Source organism: Danio rerio, chromosome 3 (genome assembly GCF_052040795.2).
Source record: "Danio rerio strain M-AB ecotype USA chromosome 3, GRCz13ab, whole genome shotgun sequence".
Taxonomy (NCBI): domain Eukaryota; kingdom Metazoa; phylum Chordata; class Actinopteri; order Cypriniformes; family Danionidae; genus Danio; species Danio rerio.
The window spans coordinates 7,730,483-7,747,500 of NC_141023.1; the positions used below are offsets into that span (position 1 = coordinate 7,730,483).

At 33.8% G+C, this 17,018-nt stretch overlaps 1 protein-coding gene across 48 annotated transcripts in view; it reads right to left on the reverse strand.

The window, feature by feature from the left end:
- rbfox3b (RNA binding fox-1 homolog 3b) overlaps nucleotides 1-17,018 on the reverse strand; it is a 997,536-nt gene that overhangs the window by 438,098 nt on the left and 542,420 nt on the right. For 21 of the 48 annotated variants that reach the window (XM_087243780.1, XM_087243783.1, XM_087243781.1 and 18 more), the window contains 3 exons: nucleotides 16,783-16,915; nucleotides 15,118-15,157; nucleotides 2,620-2,678 (listed from right to left, as the gene is read on the reverse strand). The exons of 1 other annotated variant lie outside the window; for it this stretch is intronic. In XM_087243780.1, coding sequence (XP_087099906.1) covers nucleotides 2,620-2,678; nucleotides 15,118-15,157; nucleotides 16,783-16,915 — 232 coding nt within the window. Of the gene's footprint in view, nucleotides 1-2,483; nucleotides 2,679-15,117; nucleotides 15,158-16,782; nucleotides 16,916-17,018 lie in introns of those variants that run through there. 26 more of the 48 variants (XM_087243785.1, XM_087243786.1, XM_087243787.1 and 23 more) reach the window with 3 other exon arrangements.

A 17,018-nucleotide genomic window follows, 5' to 3' on the forward strand; every position in this document is an offset into this window, starting at 1 on the left:
TTATAATGCTAAATGAGAACCAAAAATAACCAAATGTGGACTTAAGTATTCGTGCGAAGAAGTTAAATGCGAAGTCAGTGCAAAAATGCAAACAAAAGTGACTTTAAGCTAGGCGATGAGAATTAGGTGGAATGTGCAACGAGTTTGTCGCAAACATGCGGAATTGGCCACAATTGTGTTTTCCGCTTTAATGTTTAAATGTTTATACCGGAAAACAAGAAAAATCCAGAATAAAAGCAGAGAATAAAAAGAGAGAATAATGAAAGCAAGACCGAGGTGTGTGAAGGTGAAGTGAACGCTGTGATCCTGAACAGGAAGCACAACACGTGTCATTTCCTTTCATTTATACATTACAAATATTCTTCAACACACACAGCTTGCAAATGAAGGTCTGCGGCAAGAAGATAAGAAAACACTGGGCCTCGGCCGCAGGATATATACAGATATATACTGTACGCTTTAATGTGTGTGTGTGCGTGGAGATGCTGACTCAGTCTGGACTGGCAAGAAACCTGCTTTGAAAGCACAACATTGACTTCAGCACACTGCAAACCATCATTTCATTAATCAGGAAGAACAGAATTATTGTCTCGTTTTACAGTAAAAACTCTTTTAAAGCAGCATGTATTGCATTGTATTGAAGAAGAATCGCATTTTATTGAAATTTTGTCTTGTTGAATTTCCTCTTTATTCCTTAGACTTGTCTAATATACAGTAATATACTGCTGATTACAAATATTGCAGCAGTCAAAATATTACAGGATTAGCACAAAAGTAATCTAAAAGTAATCAAAAAGTAATCTGATTACGTTATCATACATGTGTAATCTGAGATACAGTATTATACTGCTGAAAAAACTATTGTATCTGTCAAAATAATACAAGGTTAGCACAAAAGTAATCTAATGGTAATCCAAAAGTAATCTAATTACATTACCATACTTGTGTAATCTAAGATACAGTATTACACTGCTGAAAAAACTATTGTATCTGTCAAAATAATACAAGGTTAGCACAAAAGTAATCTAAAAGTAATCAAAAAGTAATCTGATTACGTTATCATACATGTGTAATCTGAGATACAGTATTATACTGCTGAAAAAAACTATTGTATCTGTCAAAATAATACAAGGTTAGCACATAAGTAATGTAATGGTAATCCAAAAGTAATCTAATTACATTACCATACATGTGCAATTTAAGATACAGTATTATACTGCTGAAAAAAAACTATTGTATCGGTCAAAATAATACAAGGTTAGCACAAAAGTAATTTAAAAGTAATCCAAAAGTAATCTTATTACATCATCATACTAGTGTAATCTAAGATGCAGTATTATACTGCTGAAAAAACTATTGTATCGGTCAAAATATTACAAGGTTAGCAGAAAAGTAATCTAAAAGTAATCCAAAAGTAATTTGATTACATTACCATACATGTGTAATCTAAGATACAGTATAATACTGCTGAAAATCTATTGTATCGGTCAAAATAATACAAGGTTAGCACAAAAGTAATCTAAAAGTAATCCAAAGTAATTTGATTACATTACCATACATGTGTAATCTAAGGTACAGTATTTTACTCCTGAAAAAAAAAAACATTGTATCTGTCAAAATAATACAAGGTTAGCACAAAATTTATCTAAAAGTAATCCAAAAGTAATCTTATTACATTACCATACATGTGTAATCTAAGATATAATATTATACTGTTGGAAAAATATTGTATCGATCAAAATAATACTAGGTTAGCACAAAAGTAACCCAAAGGTAATCTGAGGGAATCAGATTACGTTATTGTAAGTGTGTAATCCAAGATACAGTTAAAGCCAAGGTCCAGATGTACATTAGTCAACATTTTACTAATATATGAATTACCAGATGTACTGATATAACCATGTTACTAACAATTAACTGTTACTAATATCATTTAATAAAAAACAGACATATTTAATGTAAACAACCTGTAGAAAATTACAACCTGTAGTTTTACTGATAGTATATCACATGATTATTAAAACTTAGAAATTTTAAAATGAAAACAGAATAAAATCTCAATTATATAATCAAGCAAAAATAAACAAACAAATGCAGCAGAAGAAAAATAAGAATTTAAAATAAACCTGCTTCACTTCTAAAATGTTTCATTACAAAATAATGCATACAAATATTAAACTGTTGAATTGATTCATTATTTATTTAATTTTGGAAGCTATCTTCATCAGATTTGAAATGTGAACTCACAAGACACTTGGCTTTTAAGACATATTTTCTTAACTAGTTTTTGTTTGTAGCTCACTGGGGTCAAGAACTATTACTATTTTAAGTTAGGTAGGTGAATATCCAGTTATTCACATTTTGTTATTAAGAAATGTACCGTTAATTCAAGCTAATTGATTATAATTATTAATATTAGTAAAAAGATGCACTCATCTGACACAATAACACTTTATCCTAATTATCCCAACAACTAAAAGCTTTTATTGCATTTCCTCTTCTTGTTGTTTAGTTGAGAGCTGAAACAGATAATATGATGGATTTGTGCTCTGGTTGATCACGTTTCTGTTTGGTGACCATTGTTGAAATGTGATTTTCCTTGTGTGTATGAAGCTGTACCTGTCGCTGTACGCTGTAGCTGTCGCAGGCTGAGTATATCTGTACGCCGCATATCCACCCTGAAAACACACCAAACACCGAAACGTCAACACAACAACAGACAAACATCACTCAAGCACAGGTTAAACACAGTTACATGATCTGTAGCAAAGGGAAAAAATAATACTGCAGATTTGCTGTGCAATTTTTACAGATTTTTAGATTTGTGATTAATAATATTAAAATTTTTATATTATTAGTATTATTTTCATCGATAATATTATTCAACTACTTTAGTTTTTATGTAAAGCACTTTAAATAACCTTTGTGAAGTGTGCTATATAAATAAACTTGCTTTGTTTTTCTTGAACATTTCTCATTGGTAGTATGTGGCTCAGCTTACATGTCGACAAAATGTAAAACTGCTCTGGGAACGTTTTGTTGCACGTTTCAGATGACAAACCCACTAGAGGGTGCTGTCTACATTTTAGTGAATATAAATTACGTTACTTAGGGTGCATTTTGTAATACATTTCTGACACACGTCCTGTTTATTCATATGCAGGAGAAGATCCACTGACCTAAACCCAACCAATCTGCTTGTTAAGTCATGACGTATCAGTGACGTATGGAATACTGTTTCTGGGTCCAAGCCGTCTCTCATTTTAATTGAGAAAATATTAGTTTATAACCACTTTTTAGTCCTATTACACAGTAAAGTGAATTTTATATAAAATCATAAAAACATTAATCACCTTTTGGCCATCAGATTTTAGGCATGTGTATGTGTGTGTGTGTGTATATATATATATATATATATATATATATATATATATATATATATATATATATATATATATATATATATACACATACTAGGAAGCGGATTCGCATGACGTCACACTTAACAAGCGGATAGTGTTTTAAAAAGCAAACGTAAGATAAAAGTCCAATGTGATAGTACAGTTGTACCTTGATTTCTCTTTTATTAAAGTATGCTTTACTTGTACTCGACCCTGCTGAAAAAAAAGGTTACCTACAGTAGCTTACCTTGTTGCTGCAAACTACTCTGGTTTAGCTATTGGAAAAAAACAGCTTAAACCAGCCTAGGCTGGTTGGCTGGTTTTATCTGGTCAACCAGGCTGGTTTTAGAGGGGTTTTGGCCACTTCAAGGCTGGTTTCCAGCCATTTCCAGCCTGGTATTAGCTGCTCAGGCTGGGAGATGACCAGCTGAAACCAGCCTGAACAGCCTAGCCAGGCTGGGAGCCCAGTCAAAACCAGCTTTGTCCAGCTTAAACCAGGCTGGTCAAGCTGGTCATTTTCCAGCCTGACCAGCCAAGACCAGGCTGGAAATGGCTGGAAACCAGCCTTGAAGTGGCCAAAACCCCTCTAAAACACGGCTGGTTGACCAGCTAAAACCAGCCAACCAGCCTAGGCTGGTTTAAGCTGTTTTTTTTCAGTAGCTAAACCAGAGTAGTTTGCAGCAACAAGGTAAGCTACTGAGCAAACTGACCACACCAGAAAAGTTGACTTGAGTTTGTGTTGCATATGCCAGCATAAACACTCACTGGACTTAAGCAATTTGGTTTACTTGTTTGTTTGATTTAAAATATAATGATGTTCAAATCAGATTTGATTAAGTAATGTCGATTAGGTCATTTCAACACTAAAACTGTTAATTAAAAGATGTAATTCTTGTCCATCTATCCACTTAAATTTGTAAGAAATTAACAATTTAACTTAAATCCTTCATGTTGTCCCAACACAAATTGTGTAGATCCTCAAATTTTTTACAGTGTAAAAGTGGGGTAGTGGAATGCGTTTCTTCTCCATATTTATATGTGCAGCATGAACAAAATAAAGCATATGCATATGTTTCTAAAGGCTCAATGAACTATTCCTCTTCAACCAATAAAGATTAGTCTGACAATTATTTGCACATCTCGGCTGTGCAGGTAAGAGGCAGTTAAATACGGTTAAAGACGCAACCTCAAATGTGAGCACATGATGCCTTCAGATGCAGTTTTTACAGCGATTGAAAGGCATCAGTCGTGGTTCTAGTTGAAAAGCGAGCAGATTCTGCTGATTTGCCGCTTGTATCATAATCAGGAGAGACGGTGAGGTAGAGTGCAGCTCATTTGTCTGTAGGCAGATCGCTAATAACACACATTAATCAGAGCGTCAGAAGTAGAACAGCTTTACATTCTCTGGCCAGACAAACACACACAACACCAATGAAGGTGTGGGACTGCCACCAGGAGGCGTTGTACACACACAGAGTTATGGGCTTTCGTGTGCGGAAGGTTTGCATTGATATTGTACTTGCTGCATCACTAATTAACACAGAAAGTTAAAGTTAGCACAGGTTTGTGTGTTTCTGAAATGATGCAGGAATGTAAACAAGGAGGGAAAATAGAGGGAAAATAGAGAGAGAGAGAGAGAGAGAGAGAGAGAGAGAGAGAGAGAATTAAATTGTTATATTGATGATCCTCCACCACCTTTTTTTTTTCTTTTTGTATCTGTCAAAATAATATGGGATTAGCTCGAAAGTAATTTAAAGGTACATTATTATAAATGTGTAATCTAAAATAGAGTATTATAGTGCTGACAACAACTATTGTATCTGTCACAATAATATAAGATTAGCACAAAAGCAATCTGAAGGTAATCCAAAAGTAATCAGATCACTCTACCATAAATGTGTAATATACGATACAGTATTATACTGTTGACTACAAATATTATATCTGTTAAAATAATACGCGGTCTGTAAAAAGTAATCTAATGGTAATCAAAAAGTAATCAGATTACATTACCATAGATGTGTAATCTAAGATAAAGTATTATACTGCTGACTACAAATACTGTGGGCTCTATTTTGACGGTACATGCGCAAAACGCAAAAGCGCAAGGCGCAAATGCTTTCAGGGCGTGTCAGAATCCATATTTGCAAATTTAATGACGGTAAAATCCGCTTTGCGCCGTGGCGCATGGTCTAAAAGGATTGAGTTTATTTTCTTGATGAGTTATAGGTGTGTTTTGAGAATAAACCAATCAGAGTCTCATCTCCCATCACCTTTAAGAGCCAGCTGCATCGCGCTATAAGCGCATTTGCTATTTACAGGACGTAAATAGTTTACTTTTGCTCTCGTGGATAGGGAAACCTTTACGCACAGACATCAATTAGCCTATAAATAATTAATTTTGTTTGTTAAGCGGAAATATTTGTTTCAAAACTATTTCTAAATTCAGTTCTAATTTCCAGCAAACGAATAAATGAACAATAATAATGAAGTGTGGTCAAAATACTGAGTTATTTCCAAATACACCTGTAATGCCCCATATGGTCTAAAACTTGACAGGTGGACAAATCTAAGGTTGTTTTTAATAAAACAAATATAAATATGGATATAATAAGTAATACTGCTAATAATAATAACATTATACTAAAGCAAATTGAATCAATTGAAAAAGCCTCACGAGATGAAGAAAGTATGAAGGCAGTGGTTTTTAAATTCAAGTAGGCTAGAAATTAATATGCTTTGTAATATTTTAATCATTTATATTTATATCCTATATATATATATATATATATATATATATATATATATATATATATATATATATATATATATATATATATATATACATATTTATATATATATAAATATATATATATATATACATATTTATATTTATATATATATATATATATATATATATATATATATATATATATATATATATATATATATATATATATATATATCCTTAATATATTTAAAAAAAAATATATATATATATACATATATATATATATATATATATATATATATATATATATATATATATATATATATATATATATATTTATATATATATATATATATATATATATATATATATATATATATATATATATATATATATATATATATATATATCCTTATTATATATATCCTTAATATATTTCATATGTAAAGATATTTGCGTATTGCTCTACATCTTGTGTGTATTGTGTAAGCCAGGCGCACTTTGCGCCAGACAATAGACCGACTTTGTTCTGGTCTAAAGAACAGACTATTTACAGTTTCTCAAAATAGCAACGCACCAAAACAGACCAGAATGCCTATGGGCGCTCATGTGATTGCATATGCATTTGCTATTTAAACAGTGTGGCGCAATGCCTCAAAATGACCCTTGCGCTGAGCTGAAAGTAGCAAATAGCAATTGTGTTGCGTCTTGCGCCACATTACGCCAGGTGTATGATAGGGCCCTGTATTTCAAAATAATACAGATATAGCACAAAAGTAATCTAAAACAAATCCAAAAGTAATCCGATTACATTACCATAAATTAGTAATCTAAGATAAAGTATTATACTGTTGACTACAAATTTTGTATCTGTCAAAATAATACAGGGTTAGCACAAAAGTCATGTAAAGGTAATCCAAAAGTAATCTGATTACATTACCATAAATGTGTTGTCTAATATATAGTATGATACTGCTCACTAGAAATATTTTGTCTGTCAAAATAATACAGGGTTAGTCAAAAGTAATTTAAAAGTAATTCAAAAGTAATCGGATTACATTGCCATAAATGTGTAAACTAGAGTATTATACTGCTGACTACAAATATGGTATCTGTCAAAATAGTTATAGCACAAAAGTAATCTAAAATAAACCCAAAAGTAATCCGGTTACATTACCACAAATTAGAAATCTAAGATACAGTAATATACGGTTGACTACAAATATTGTGTCTGTCCAAGTAATATAGGGTTAGCACAAAAGTAATCTAAAAGTAATCCAAAAGAAATCTTATTACATTACTATAAATGTGTTATCCAAGATATAGTATTATACTGCCAACTACAATAATTTTGTCTGTCAAAATAATACAGGGTTAGCACAAAGGAAATCTAAAAGCAATTCAAAAACAATCAGATTACATTACCATAAATGTGTAATCTAAGATAAAGTATTATATTGCTGACTTCAAATATTGCATTTCAAAATAATACGTAGTTATAGTACAAAAGTAATCTAAAATTAACCCAAAAGCAATCCGATTACCATAAAATAAATTACTAATTTAAGATACAGTATTATACTGTTGACTACAAATATTGCGTCTGTCAAAATAACACAGGGTTAGCACAAAAGTAATCCAAAATAAATCTGAAATTAATCCAATTACATTACCATGAATTAGCAATCTAAGATACAGTATTATACTGTTGACTACAAATATTGTGTCTGTCTAAGTAATATAGGGTTAGCACAAAACTAATCTAAAAGTAATCCAAAAGAAATCTGATTACATTACTATAAATTTGTTATCTAAGATATAGTATTATACTGCAGACTACATATATTTTGTTTGTCAAAATAATACAGGATTAGCACAAAGGTAATCTAAAAGTTGTTCAAAAGTAATAAGATTACAGTACTATACAGTTGTAATCTAAGATATTACACTACAAATATTGTATCTGTTAAAAACAGTTATAGCACAAAAGTAATCTAAATTAAAACCAAAAGTAATCAGATTACATTACCATAAATTAGTAATCTAATATACAGAATTGTACTGTGACTACAAATATTGTATGTTAAAATAATACATAGTTAGCACAAAAGTAATCTAAAGGTAATCCAAAAGTAATCCAATTACATTACCATAAATTTATAATTTAAAAATAACATATTTATATGACAAAATAATACAGGGTTAGCACAAAAGTAATCTAAATGTAATCCAAAAGTAATCTGATAATAGTATTATAAATGTGTAATCTATGATAAGATTGACTACAAATATTGTCATGTAATTTGTGATTAGTAACCAATTACAATTCACAGGTAATCCACCGAGAAATATAAGTGACCTATTTTGATTTCAAAAGTTTTCAGCAGTTTGTATCTATGAATGAAGCCTCTCTAACATTATGGGATGAGTAGAATTGAGTGAAATCAGGTTAGGGGTTTAGTGGAGGATTGCGAGGTCACATGACCCTCCCGTGGGGACAGGAAGTGAGGAGGAGCAGGCATGGTGAACTTCCTGCGGGACTGTGCTGATTGGACGCCCTGCCTGTGAACACACTCGGCAATAAATCAGACTGTCAGCACCTCCGGCCCAATACTCTGAACATGCCTTTATCAGGACATAGAGAGAAAGACCATGCTAAATATATAACAGACCACCACACCACTGAAGAAGAAGAAGAAGAAGAAGAAGAAGAAGAAGAGGAAGAGGAAGAAGAAGAAATGAAGGAAGAAAAAATAAATTAAAAAGAGAGAAAATGAAAGTGAAAGTAAAAGAAAAAGGAAAACAAAAAGAAAAAAGGTATAAAACCACTGTGAAAAAAAATAAATAAATAAATGGAAAAATCAACAACAAGAAAAAAAAAGACAGATGGGAAAATAAAATAAAAAAGTAAGAAAATGAAATAGAAAAGAAATACATGTGTAAATCAAAAGGAAATGGCAACCAAATATAAACAATAGAAAATAAATTTTGTAAATATGAAAAAAGGAAGAAAAAATATGAAAATGAAAAGAGAAGCTATGTAAAGGTAAAAAAATAATACAGGGTTAGCACAAAAGTAATCCAAAGGTAATCTAATTACATTATAATGAATGAGTCAAGATACAGTATTATACTGTTAACTACAAATATTATATTATAATACAGAGCAGGTAAATGTAATCTAACGGTAATATAAAAGTAATCTGATTACATTACCATAAATGTGTTATTTACGATACAGTATTTTACCGCTGACTACAAATATTATGTCTGTCAAAATAACTTAGGGTTAGCACAAAAGTAATCCAATTACATTAATATGAATGAGTCATGTAAGATACAGTATTTAGGGGGTTGCACACCAGAAGCGCCACTTGGCGACATGCCGCGATGCTCAACGCAGCGCCATGCATTTTACAATTCTAAATATAGGTTTTTATCAGGATATACACACCGGCGCCGCAAGTCGGCGTCTTTTCACTGTGCCCAGCCACGACTCAGGACACTGTTCATATTACTGCTGCACCACAGAGCGTCATCTAAATACTTTTATTTTAAATAACCTGCAAATGTGCACATGTGGTCTGTGATACTTCCAGCTGTCTGTCACACTTTATACCGTTGACTATAAATAATGTATAAAATAATACACAGTTAGCACAAAAGTAATCTAAAGGTAATCAAAAAGTAATTAGCAATTACATTACCATAAATTTCTAATCTAACATACAGTGTTTATCTGACAAAATAATACAGTGTTAGCACAAAAGTAATCTATAAGTATAATCTGATTACATTACTATAAATGTGTAATCTAAGATATAGTGTTATACTGTTGACTACAAATATTATGTCTGTCAAAATAACATAGGGTTAGCAAAAAGTAACGATAATCTAAATGTAATCTGATTACATTACCATACATGTGTTATCTAGGAGACAGTATTTTTCAGCTGACTACGAATATTATGTCTGTCAAAATTATACAGGGTTAGCACAAAAGTAATCTACATGTAATCCAAAAGTAATCCAATTACATTATCATGAATGAGTCATCTAAGATACAGTATTATACTGTTGGCTATAAATACTGTATGTTAGAATAATACACAGTAAGCACAAAAAAAAAAAAATGCAAAGGTAATCCAAGGGTAATCCAATTATTTTACCATAAATTTTTAATTTAACATACAGTATATATCTGTCAAAATAATACAGTGTTAGCACAAAAGTAATCTAAATGTAATCCAAAAGTAATCCAACTACATTATCAAGAATGGGTCATCTAAAATACAGTATTATACCATTGACTACAAATACCTTGTTAGAATAATTAATAGTAAGCACAAAAGTAATCTTAAGGTAATCCAAAAGTAATCCAATTACATTAACATACATTTCTAATCTAACATACAGTATTTATCTGTCAAAATAATACAAGGCTAGCACAAAAGTAATCTAAGTGTAATCTGATTACATTACTATAAATGTGTAATGTAAGACACAGTTATACTGTTGACTAAAATAATGTATTTAAAATAATACATAGCACACAAAAGTAATCTATAGGTAATCAAAAAGTAATTAGCAATTACATTACATACATTTTTAATCTAACATACAGTATTTATCTGTCAAAATAATACAGGGTTAGCACAAAAATAATCTAAGAGTAATCCAAAAGTAATCCAACTACATTATCAAAATTGTGTAATCTAAGATGGAGTTTTACACTGCTGACTACAAATGTTGTCATTTAATTTGTAATTAGAAACAGATTACAATTCATAAGTAATCCACCAAGCAAAATAAGTGACCTATTTCAATTTCAAAAGTTTTCTATGGTTTTGTATCTATGAATGAAGCAATAAGGAAGAAATTGAAAAAATAAGTAAATAAGGAAAAATTGTTAGAAAATAAAAATAAAATGAAAATGAAAACTGAAAATTTAAATATAGGAAAATATAGAAACAAACAGAAAAAACAAGAAGAGATAAGATGAAGTGAAAGAAAAACTACAAATATATAACTATTAGAACAGTTGAGTGAACAATAAGTAGCAAATAAAATAAAACAAGAAAGGGAAAAGCTTAAAAAGAGGAGAAATGTAATCATTCTGCAAACACTCGCTCTCTGCTCTATCAGGATTTCTCCAAGTCAGACTCACATTTGAATAAAATCAATCCAATGACAAACTGAAAAGAAGATTTAGAAAATGAAAAGCATATCTGCAGTTTTCCAGGATAAAAATATAAAAGAATGAGCAGACGAGCTGAGAGAAGAGAAAAAGAGGGAGAAGCATGTGTGTGCGTGTGTGTGTATATGCAGGGTCACTGAGGGTCAGTGTGTCATTATCAGTGTGAGACAGATGTGAGTCGCCTTACAGATGTGTGTGCGTGTGTGTGTGTGTGTGAGTGTGTCAATGCCGGAGGGAAGATGAATCCGTTTATCTGGAGCCGCTTCACCTTATCAGTGACTCTTTGGAGGAGCAGCGAGAACAACCACAAAACACTCACTACTGAGGGGCCACGGCCAGCGGGACCACCAACACACACACATACAGTTGAAGTCAGAATGATTAGCCCTCCTGAATTATTAGCCCCCCTGTATATTTTTTTTCCTCAATTTCTGTTCAACGTAGAGGAGATTTTTTCAACACATAAACATAATAAGCCCTATCATAGACTCGGCGCAAAGTGACGCAAGGCGCAACACAATTGTTATTTGCTAGTTTCAGCTTGGCGCAAGAGTGGTTTTGAGGCGTTGTGCCACGCTGTTTAAATAGCAAATGCATTTGCGCTCATATGTGCGCCCATAGGCATTCTGGTCTAAAAAGGAAGGCGTTCTGAGGCGCGTTGCTATTTTGAGAAACTATAATTGATTTTTCAGTAGACCAAAACAAACCCGGTCTAAAATCCAGCGCAGAGTTGCGCCTCGCTTACACACTGCTTAATACACATAAGATGTAGAGCAATACGCAAATATCTTTAAGTAACGTTCGCTTGCAGAATGTATTTTGGATAAGTGTGTGCGTTTGTTTGTATGTGGGTGTGTCGTTTCATGCATGTGTTACATTTACGAACAGCATTGGAGGATCCGCATTTCGTGCTGATGACGTTGGCCGCTGACGCTGGGTTTGCGCCACCAATCGCTGGTTGGCGTAGCGTTTAAAAGCCGAGCCCAAACTGCAATGGCGATCTCTAAATGAATATTTTTTTTGCATTTAATTATTATAAGTACATTTCTGACAAGAATATACTTAAATATATAGTAGGTAACTGACCAATGAAAAATACATTCGAATCAAGAAACAAATGATAGCAAACTAAATTAGTTTAAAAATATATTTTTTTCCAGGGAAAGAATATACAAATGATATTTTTGTTTGTGCCTGTCCAACTGTGCCACGATGATTTGTTCAGCTCCTTAGAAAATAAAGATTTAATTAATGCTTCACAGCTGCTAATAGCAACAATGGCAGGAAAATATACATTTAGATTTTAAAGAAAATATCTTAAAATTAAAAGGGAATCATAAGTTTAATCCTATCAATGTCGTAACCAATGCCTTTAAATAATGTAACCTAGTTGTCTTTTTAATGATTAATGAAGGAATAATAATGCTTTGTTCCATTGTTCATTTTTATTCACAAGTAGCAGAGTATTTACAGCTAATGTATAAGCTATTTCTGTCCGTTCACATGCCGTTCCTTTGTGCCACCTGGCGTTCTTACAAAAAACACGTTCTTACTCCTTTAGAGCGGCGGCGATACACGGTGTGGCGTTAGTGGCCATATTAAAGTGTCACCTACTGAATTTCTTAATTTTATTAAAAACTTAAATCTATTTTTTTCCACAATTGTTTCTTTATTTTAATAATTCTTTGGGGCAGAATTGAGTTTTTTCCCTCGCAGTTTTAGCTGTCACGATCACCAGCGATCTAAAGTGCCACCATAGATCGCTGGAAAACACTCACAAGCGCTAACGGACTACAAATCCACTATTTCATGGACTACAACTCCATACATGCACTCTGTTCACACACATGTTCTAGATCCTGACTGATTACACTCGCACAGCTGAAGCTGCTCAAGAACTGATTCATGGACTATAAGTACTGCTCAAACACAAACACTGTTGCAGAGTCTTGTTATCTGTTCTAGTGACATTACAACGTGTTTCCTTTGTCTTGCTTTACCGTGTTTTTGATCTTTGCCTTGTTTATTTGTTATCCTGTTTGCTGCCTCTGAACATCTGCCTGCCTATTAACTACTATTCCGGACTGCCTGTATACATCTGTTTGCCCCTGTGTTGACCATTGCTGGCCTGACCTCGCTAATAAACCTGCATTAAGCCTGGTTTATACTTCTGCGTCAAGTGACCAGCGTAACTCACGGCGCAGGCAACGCGCGCAGCTGTGCATTTATACTTCTGCGCGCTGTCTCTGTTGGTCTGCATTAACACTTCCGAAACGCTAGTTGGCAGTGAGGTGTAAATGTTCCTCTGTGTCGAGTTTCTTCGCTTCTGTTTTGCTTTTCTGAACACTTCCTGGCTGTACAAGTGACTCAAAAGCGCTCATTTTGAGGCAGGAACCGGCGGACGTGCAACAACTTTAGCCATGAGGTAAACACAGAACAAATCTTTCCATCCGGAGCTTCTTCACAGGACTCCACACTTGTAAACAATCGCTCGCGCCATTCGCGCGGCTCTCAATCCCGCCCAGACTCTTCAGTACTACCAAGCCGACCAATCACAGAGCTTGCGCTACACGTTGTTGCGACGTGTAGTTACATTTTTTGAGAGGTGCACGTCAGCCACGCCGACGGCCACGGCGAAGGGCTATGCGTCAGCGCCGTAGCATACGCCGGCGTTTGACGCAGAAGTATAAATCAGCCTTTACACTCAGCTATTTCATTGTCAACCCAATCATATTACCATTACTTCAAATTTAAATATTATATTCATTTACTTTAATTACATTTTTCTTTAAATTTTTTTTCAAATTTTTAATAAATGTAAATCGACCATTATTTTTCATTCCATTTTTCTAATTCATTATTATTATTATTACTGGGGCGGCGATCAGTGGTAAGCATTGTCGCCTAACAGCAGTTACAGAGTAACAGAGTCCCTGCTGGGCCAGTTGGCATTTTAGTGTGGAGTTTGCATGTTTTCCCCATGTTGGCGTAGGTTTCCTCCAGGTGCTCCGGTTTCCCCCACAGTCCAAACACATGCACTATAGATAAACTGAATAAACTAAATTGACCATAGAGTATGTGTATGAGTGTGTATGGGTGTTTCCTAGTACTGGTTTGCAGCTGGAAGAGCATCCGATGTGTTAAACAAATGCTGGAATACTTCACAGTTCATTTCGCAATGGCAATCCCTGACAAATAAGGGATTAAGCCAAATAAAAATAAATGAATAAATTAATGAATTATTATTATTATTATTATTATTATTATTATTATTATTAGTATTATACATCATGTTTTTTATTTATTTATTTAATAACCGATTTATTTATTTATTTTTCAATCTCTTTTCTCAACTCATGTTCTATTTCCCTACACAGACCCTTGATATTTAAAACAAGCAAAGCTAAAACTCTCTCCTCCATATTTACTTTAGCTAATTCTATTCTAATTGTGTTCATCTGGGATTATGAGGCCTGTAATCCTGCGCTACAGACACTAAACTCCCCCACTCGACTCTAAACGAATGCTTGGGCTTATAAATCATGCACTGCAAGCCATTTTAGACTCCAGCATCTGCCAAATGCAGGAAGGTTATGAAGGCATTACTGCGTGAGCGTGTGCTGCAGTCTGAGGACTTTGCCAAAACTCTGAGTTTGTGGTGACTGGAGGGAATCTCGAGTTGAGCGCTCGGGTTTCTCTGGCACGAGTCTGGCATTGGTTAATCGACGCCAGAGAAGAAGACTGGAATTACACTCCTCTGCCATCCCACAAGAAACAGAGTTACTTACGTAGATCTCTGTGCCGTAGAAGCCGTCCTGATACACCACACTATATTCAGACAGACAAAGAGAGAGGGAGAGGAAAAACACAGTACGATTAGCACCAAACACACTGGAGAAGGGTGCAAATTACATGGGGGAGTTTTGAGGGGATCAAGAGTTAAGATAAAGTGTTTACTAAATTCTCTGTAGAGGTAGCAAACATTGTCCGCAGATTCTGTCTGGCCCTACCAATGAGCAGTAATCGAATCAAATATCTGAATTCGATTCACTACAGCATGCATATGTATTATACAAACTACTGGGGGAAAAAAGCTGACCCCACTGATAGTCCAGTGATTCGAACACTGGAAACGAGCACGTAAACTGCAGCATCAGGAGGACGAGGCAATATATCAGTGTGAAGGAGACGGACGAAACATGCTGCGTGTCCAAATAGAGCTGTCAGTGGTTTAATTCAATTAATTACATGGCATCTTGAGTAATTAATACTGAACAGATCAATATCTGGTTACAAATGAAGATGAGATTGGACAGGAAAGTCACATTCTGAGATGCTTTAAACTGTAGAGATCGTTTCAAAGCAGCTTTATACATTCAATTAAATTCATTTTTATGTAAATAACACTTTTACAATGCAGACTAAGCTATATATGAGAATAAAAGAATAAAAATTTCATGCATACAATGCAAAAGATATGGCAAGAAGATGATATGGAAATCCAAATGTTAAGTACATGGTCAAAATATACTAATATGGTTGATTTGTTTTGCTACTATTGATTATTTCCACATATCAAAACAATACTAAACTAGTTTTAGTTGCTTTAATATGGAGGTTCCATTTACCTCTTTATAAATAGTCACCTGTGTTTTAGCTAATCATCATTATATATGTGGTTGTCCCACCCCTACACACCTAACATGCCAATCATTTTAGGTTATGTGGATGTCCCACCCCTACACACATCACACAGCAATCAGCATCAGATATGTGGTTGTCCCACCCCTACACACCTTACACAGCAATTATCATCAGATATGTGGTTGTCCCACCCCTACACACCTTACACAGCAATCATTATCAGTTATATGCTCACACACTCACCAGAAAAGGCAGTCAAATGAAAACCACATCATTGAGCTCAATTATATATAAATGATATAATGCCACAAACTTATTGTCAGTAATGGTAATGGCATTGTAAAAAGGGAAAACAGTAATTTATTCAATTACTTGTTACTGCCGTTAGTTCCCAATAACAGTAATTACACCAATAAAATTACATTTCTAAAAAATGTACTAAGTTACTCAATAAGAAATATAATTACTTCACTCAATACTAAAAATCCACAAAGGTAAACATAGACAATAGAAATAAACTCGATTCTACAAATCTGCATCACACAGGATCTTTTCATTTATGTTTTACATACTTTAATCTTCAAATCGATGACACTAGTTGATGCATACCATATATTGGGATGCATTTCGGAATAAATTAATTCTTTCTAAAACACGTGCTGACAAATGGTAAAATTTGGGAGAGGCCCGATATGATTGCAGGGTTGACAGGTATATATGTTATCAGCAGCTGAACATGAGACTGTAGAGTTAGCATTGAGCTCTATTGAGTTGTGACTGATCATGATGTGTGTTTGTGAATGTCTTACGCTCCGTACGCTGGGATGGGTGGAGGAGGAGGAGCCGTCCGGAAGGTGTTATAAACAGCACGACCCCTTCCCCTCAGATGAGCCCCTCTGTAGGCCACCGTCGCTCCTGCTGCGGGATACGGAAAACCCGTCACTGTGAACATAAACACACAAATTGGTTTTAGTGTATTCTGGAGATCTTCCATAGGTTTCCATTGTTTTCATACTGTACAAACTGTATTTTGCATTTCCCTACC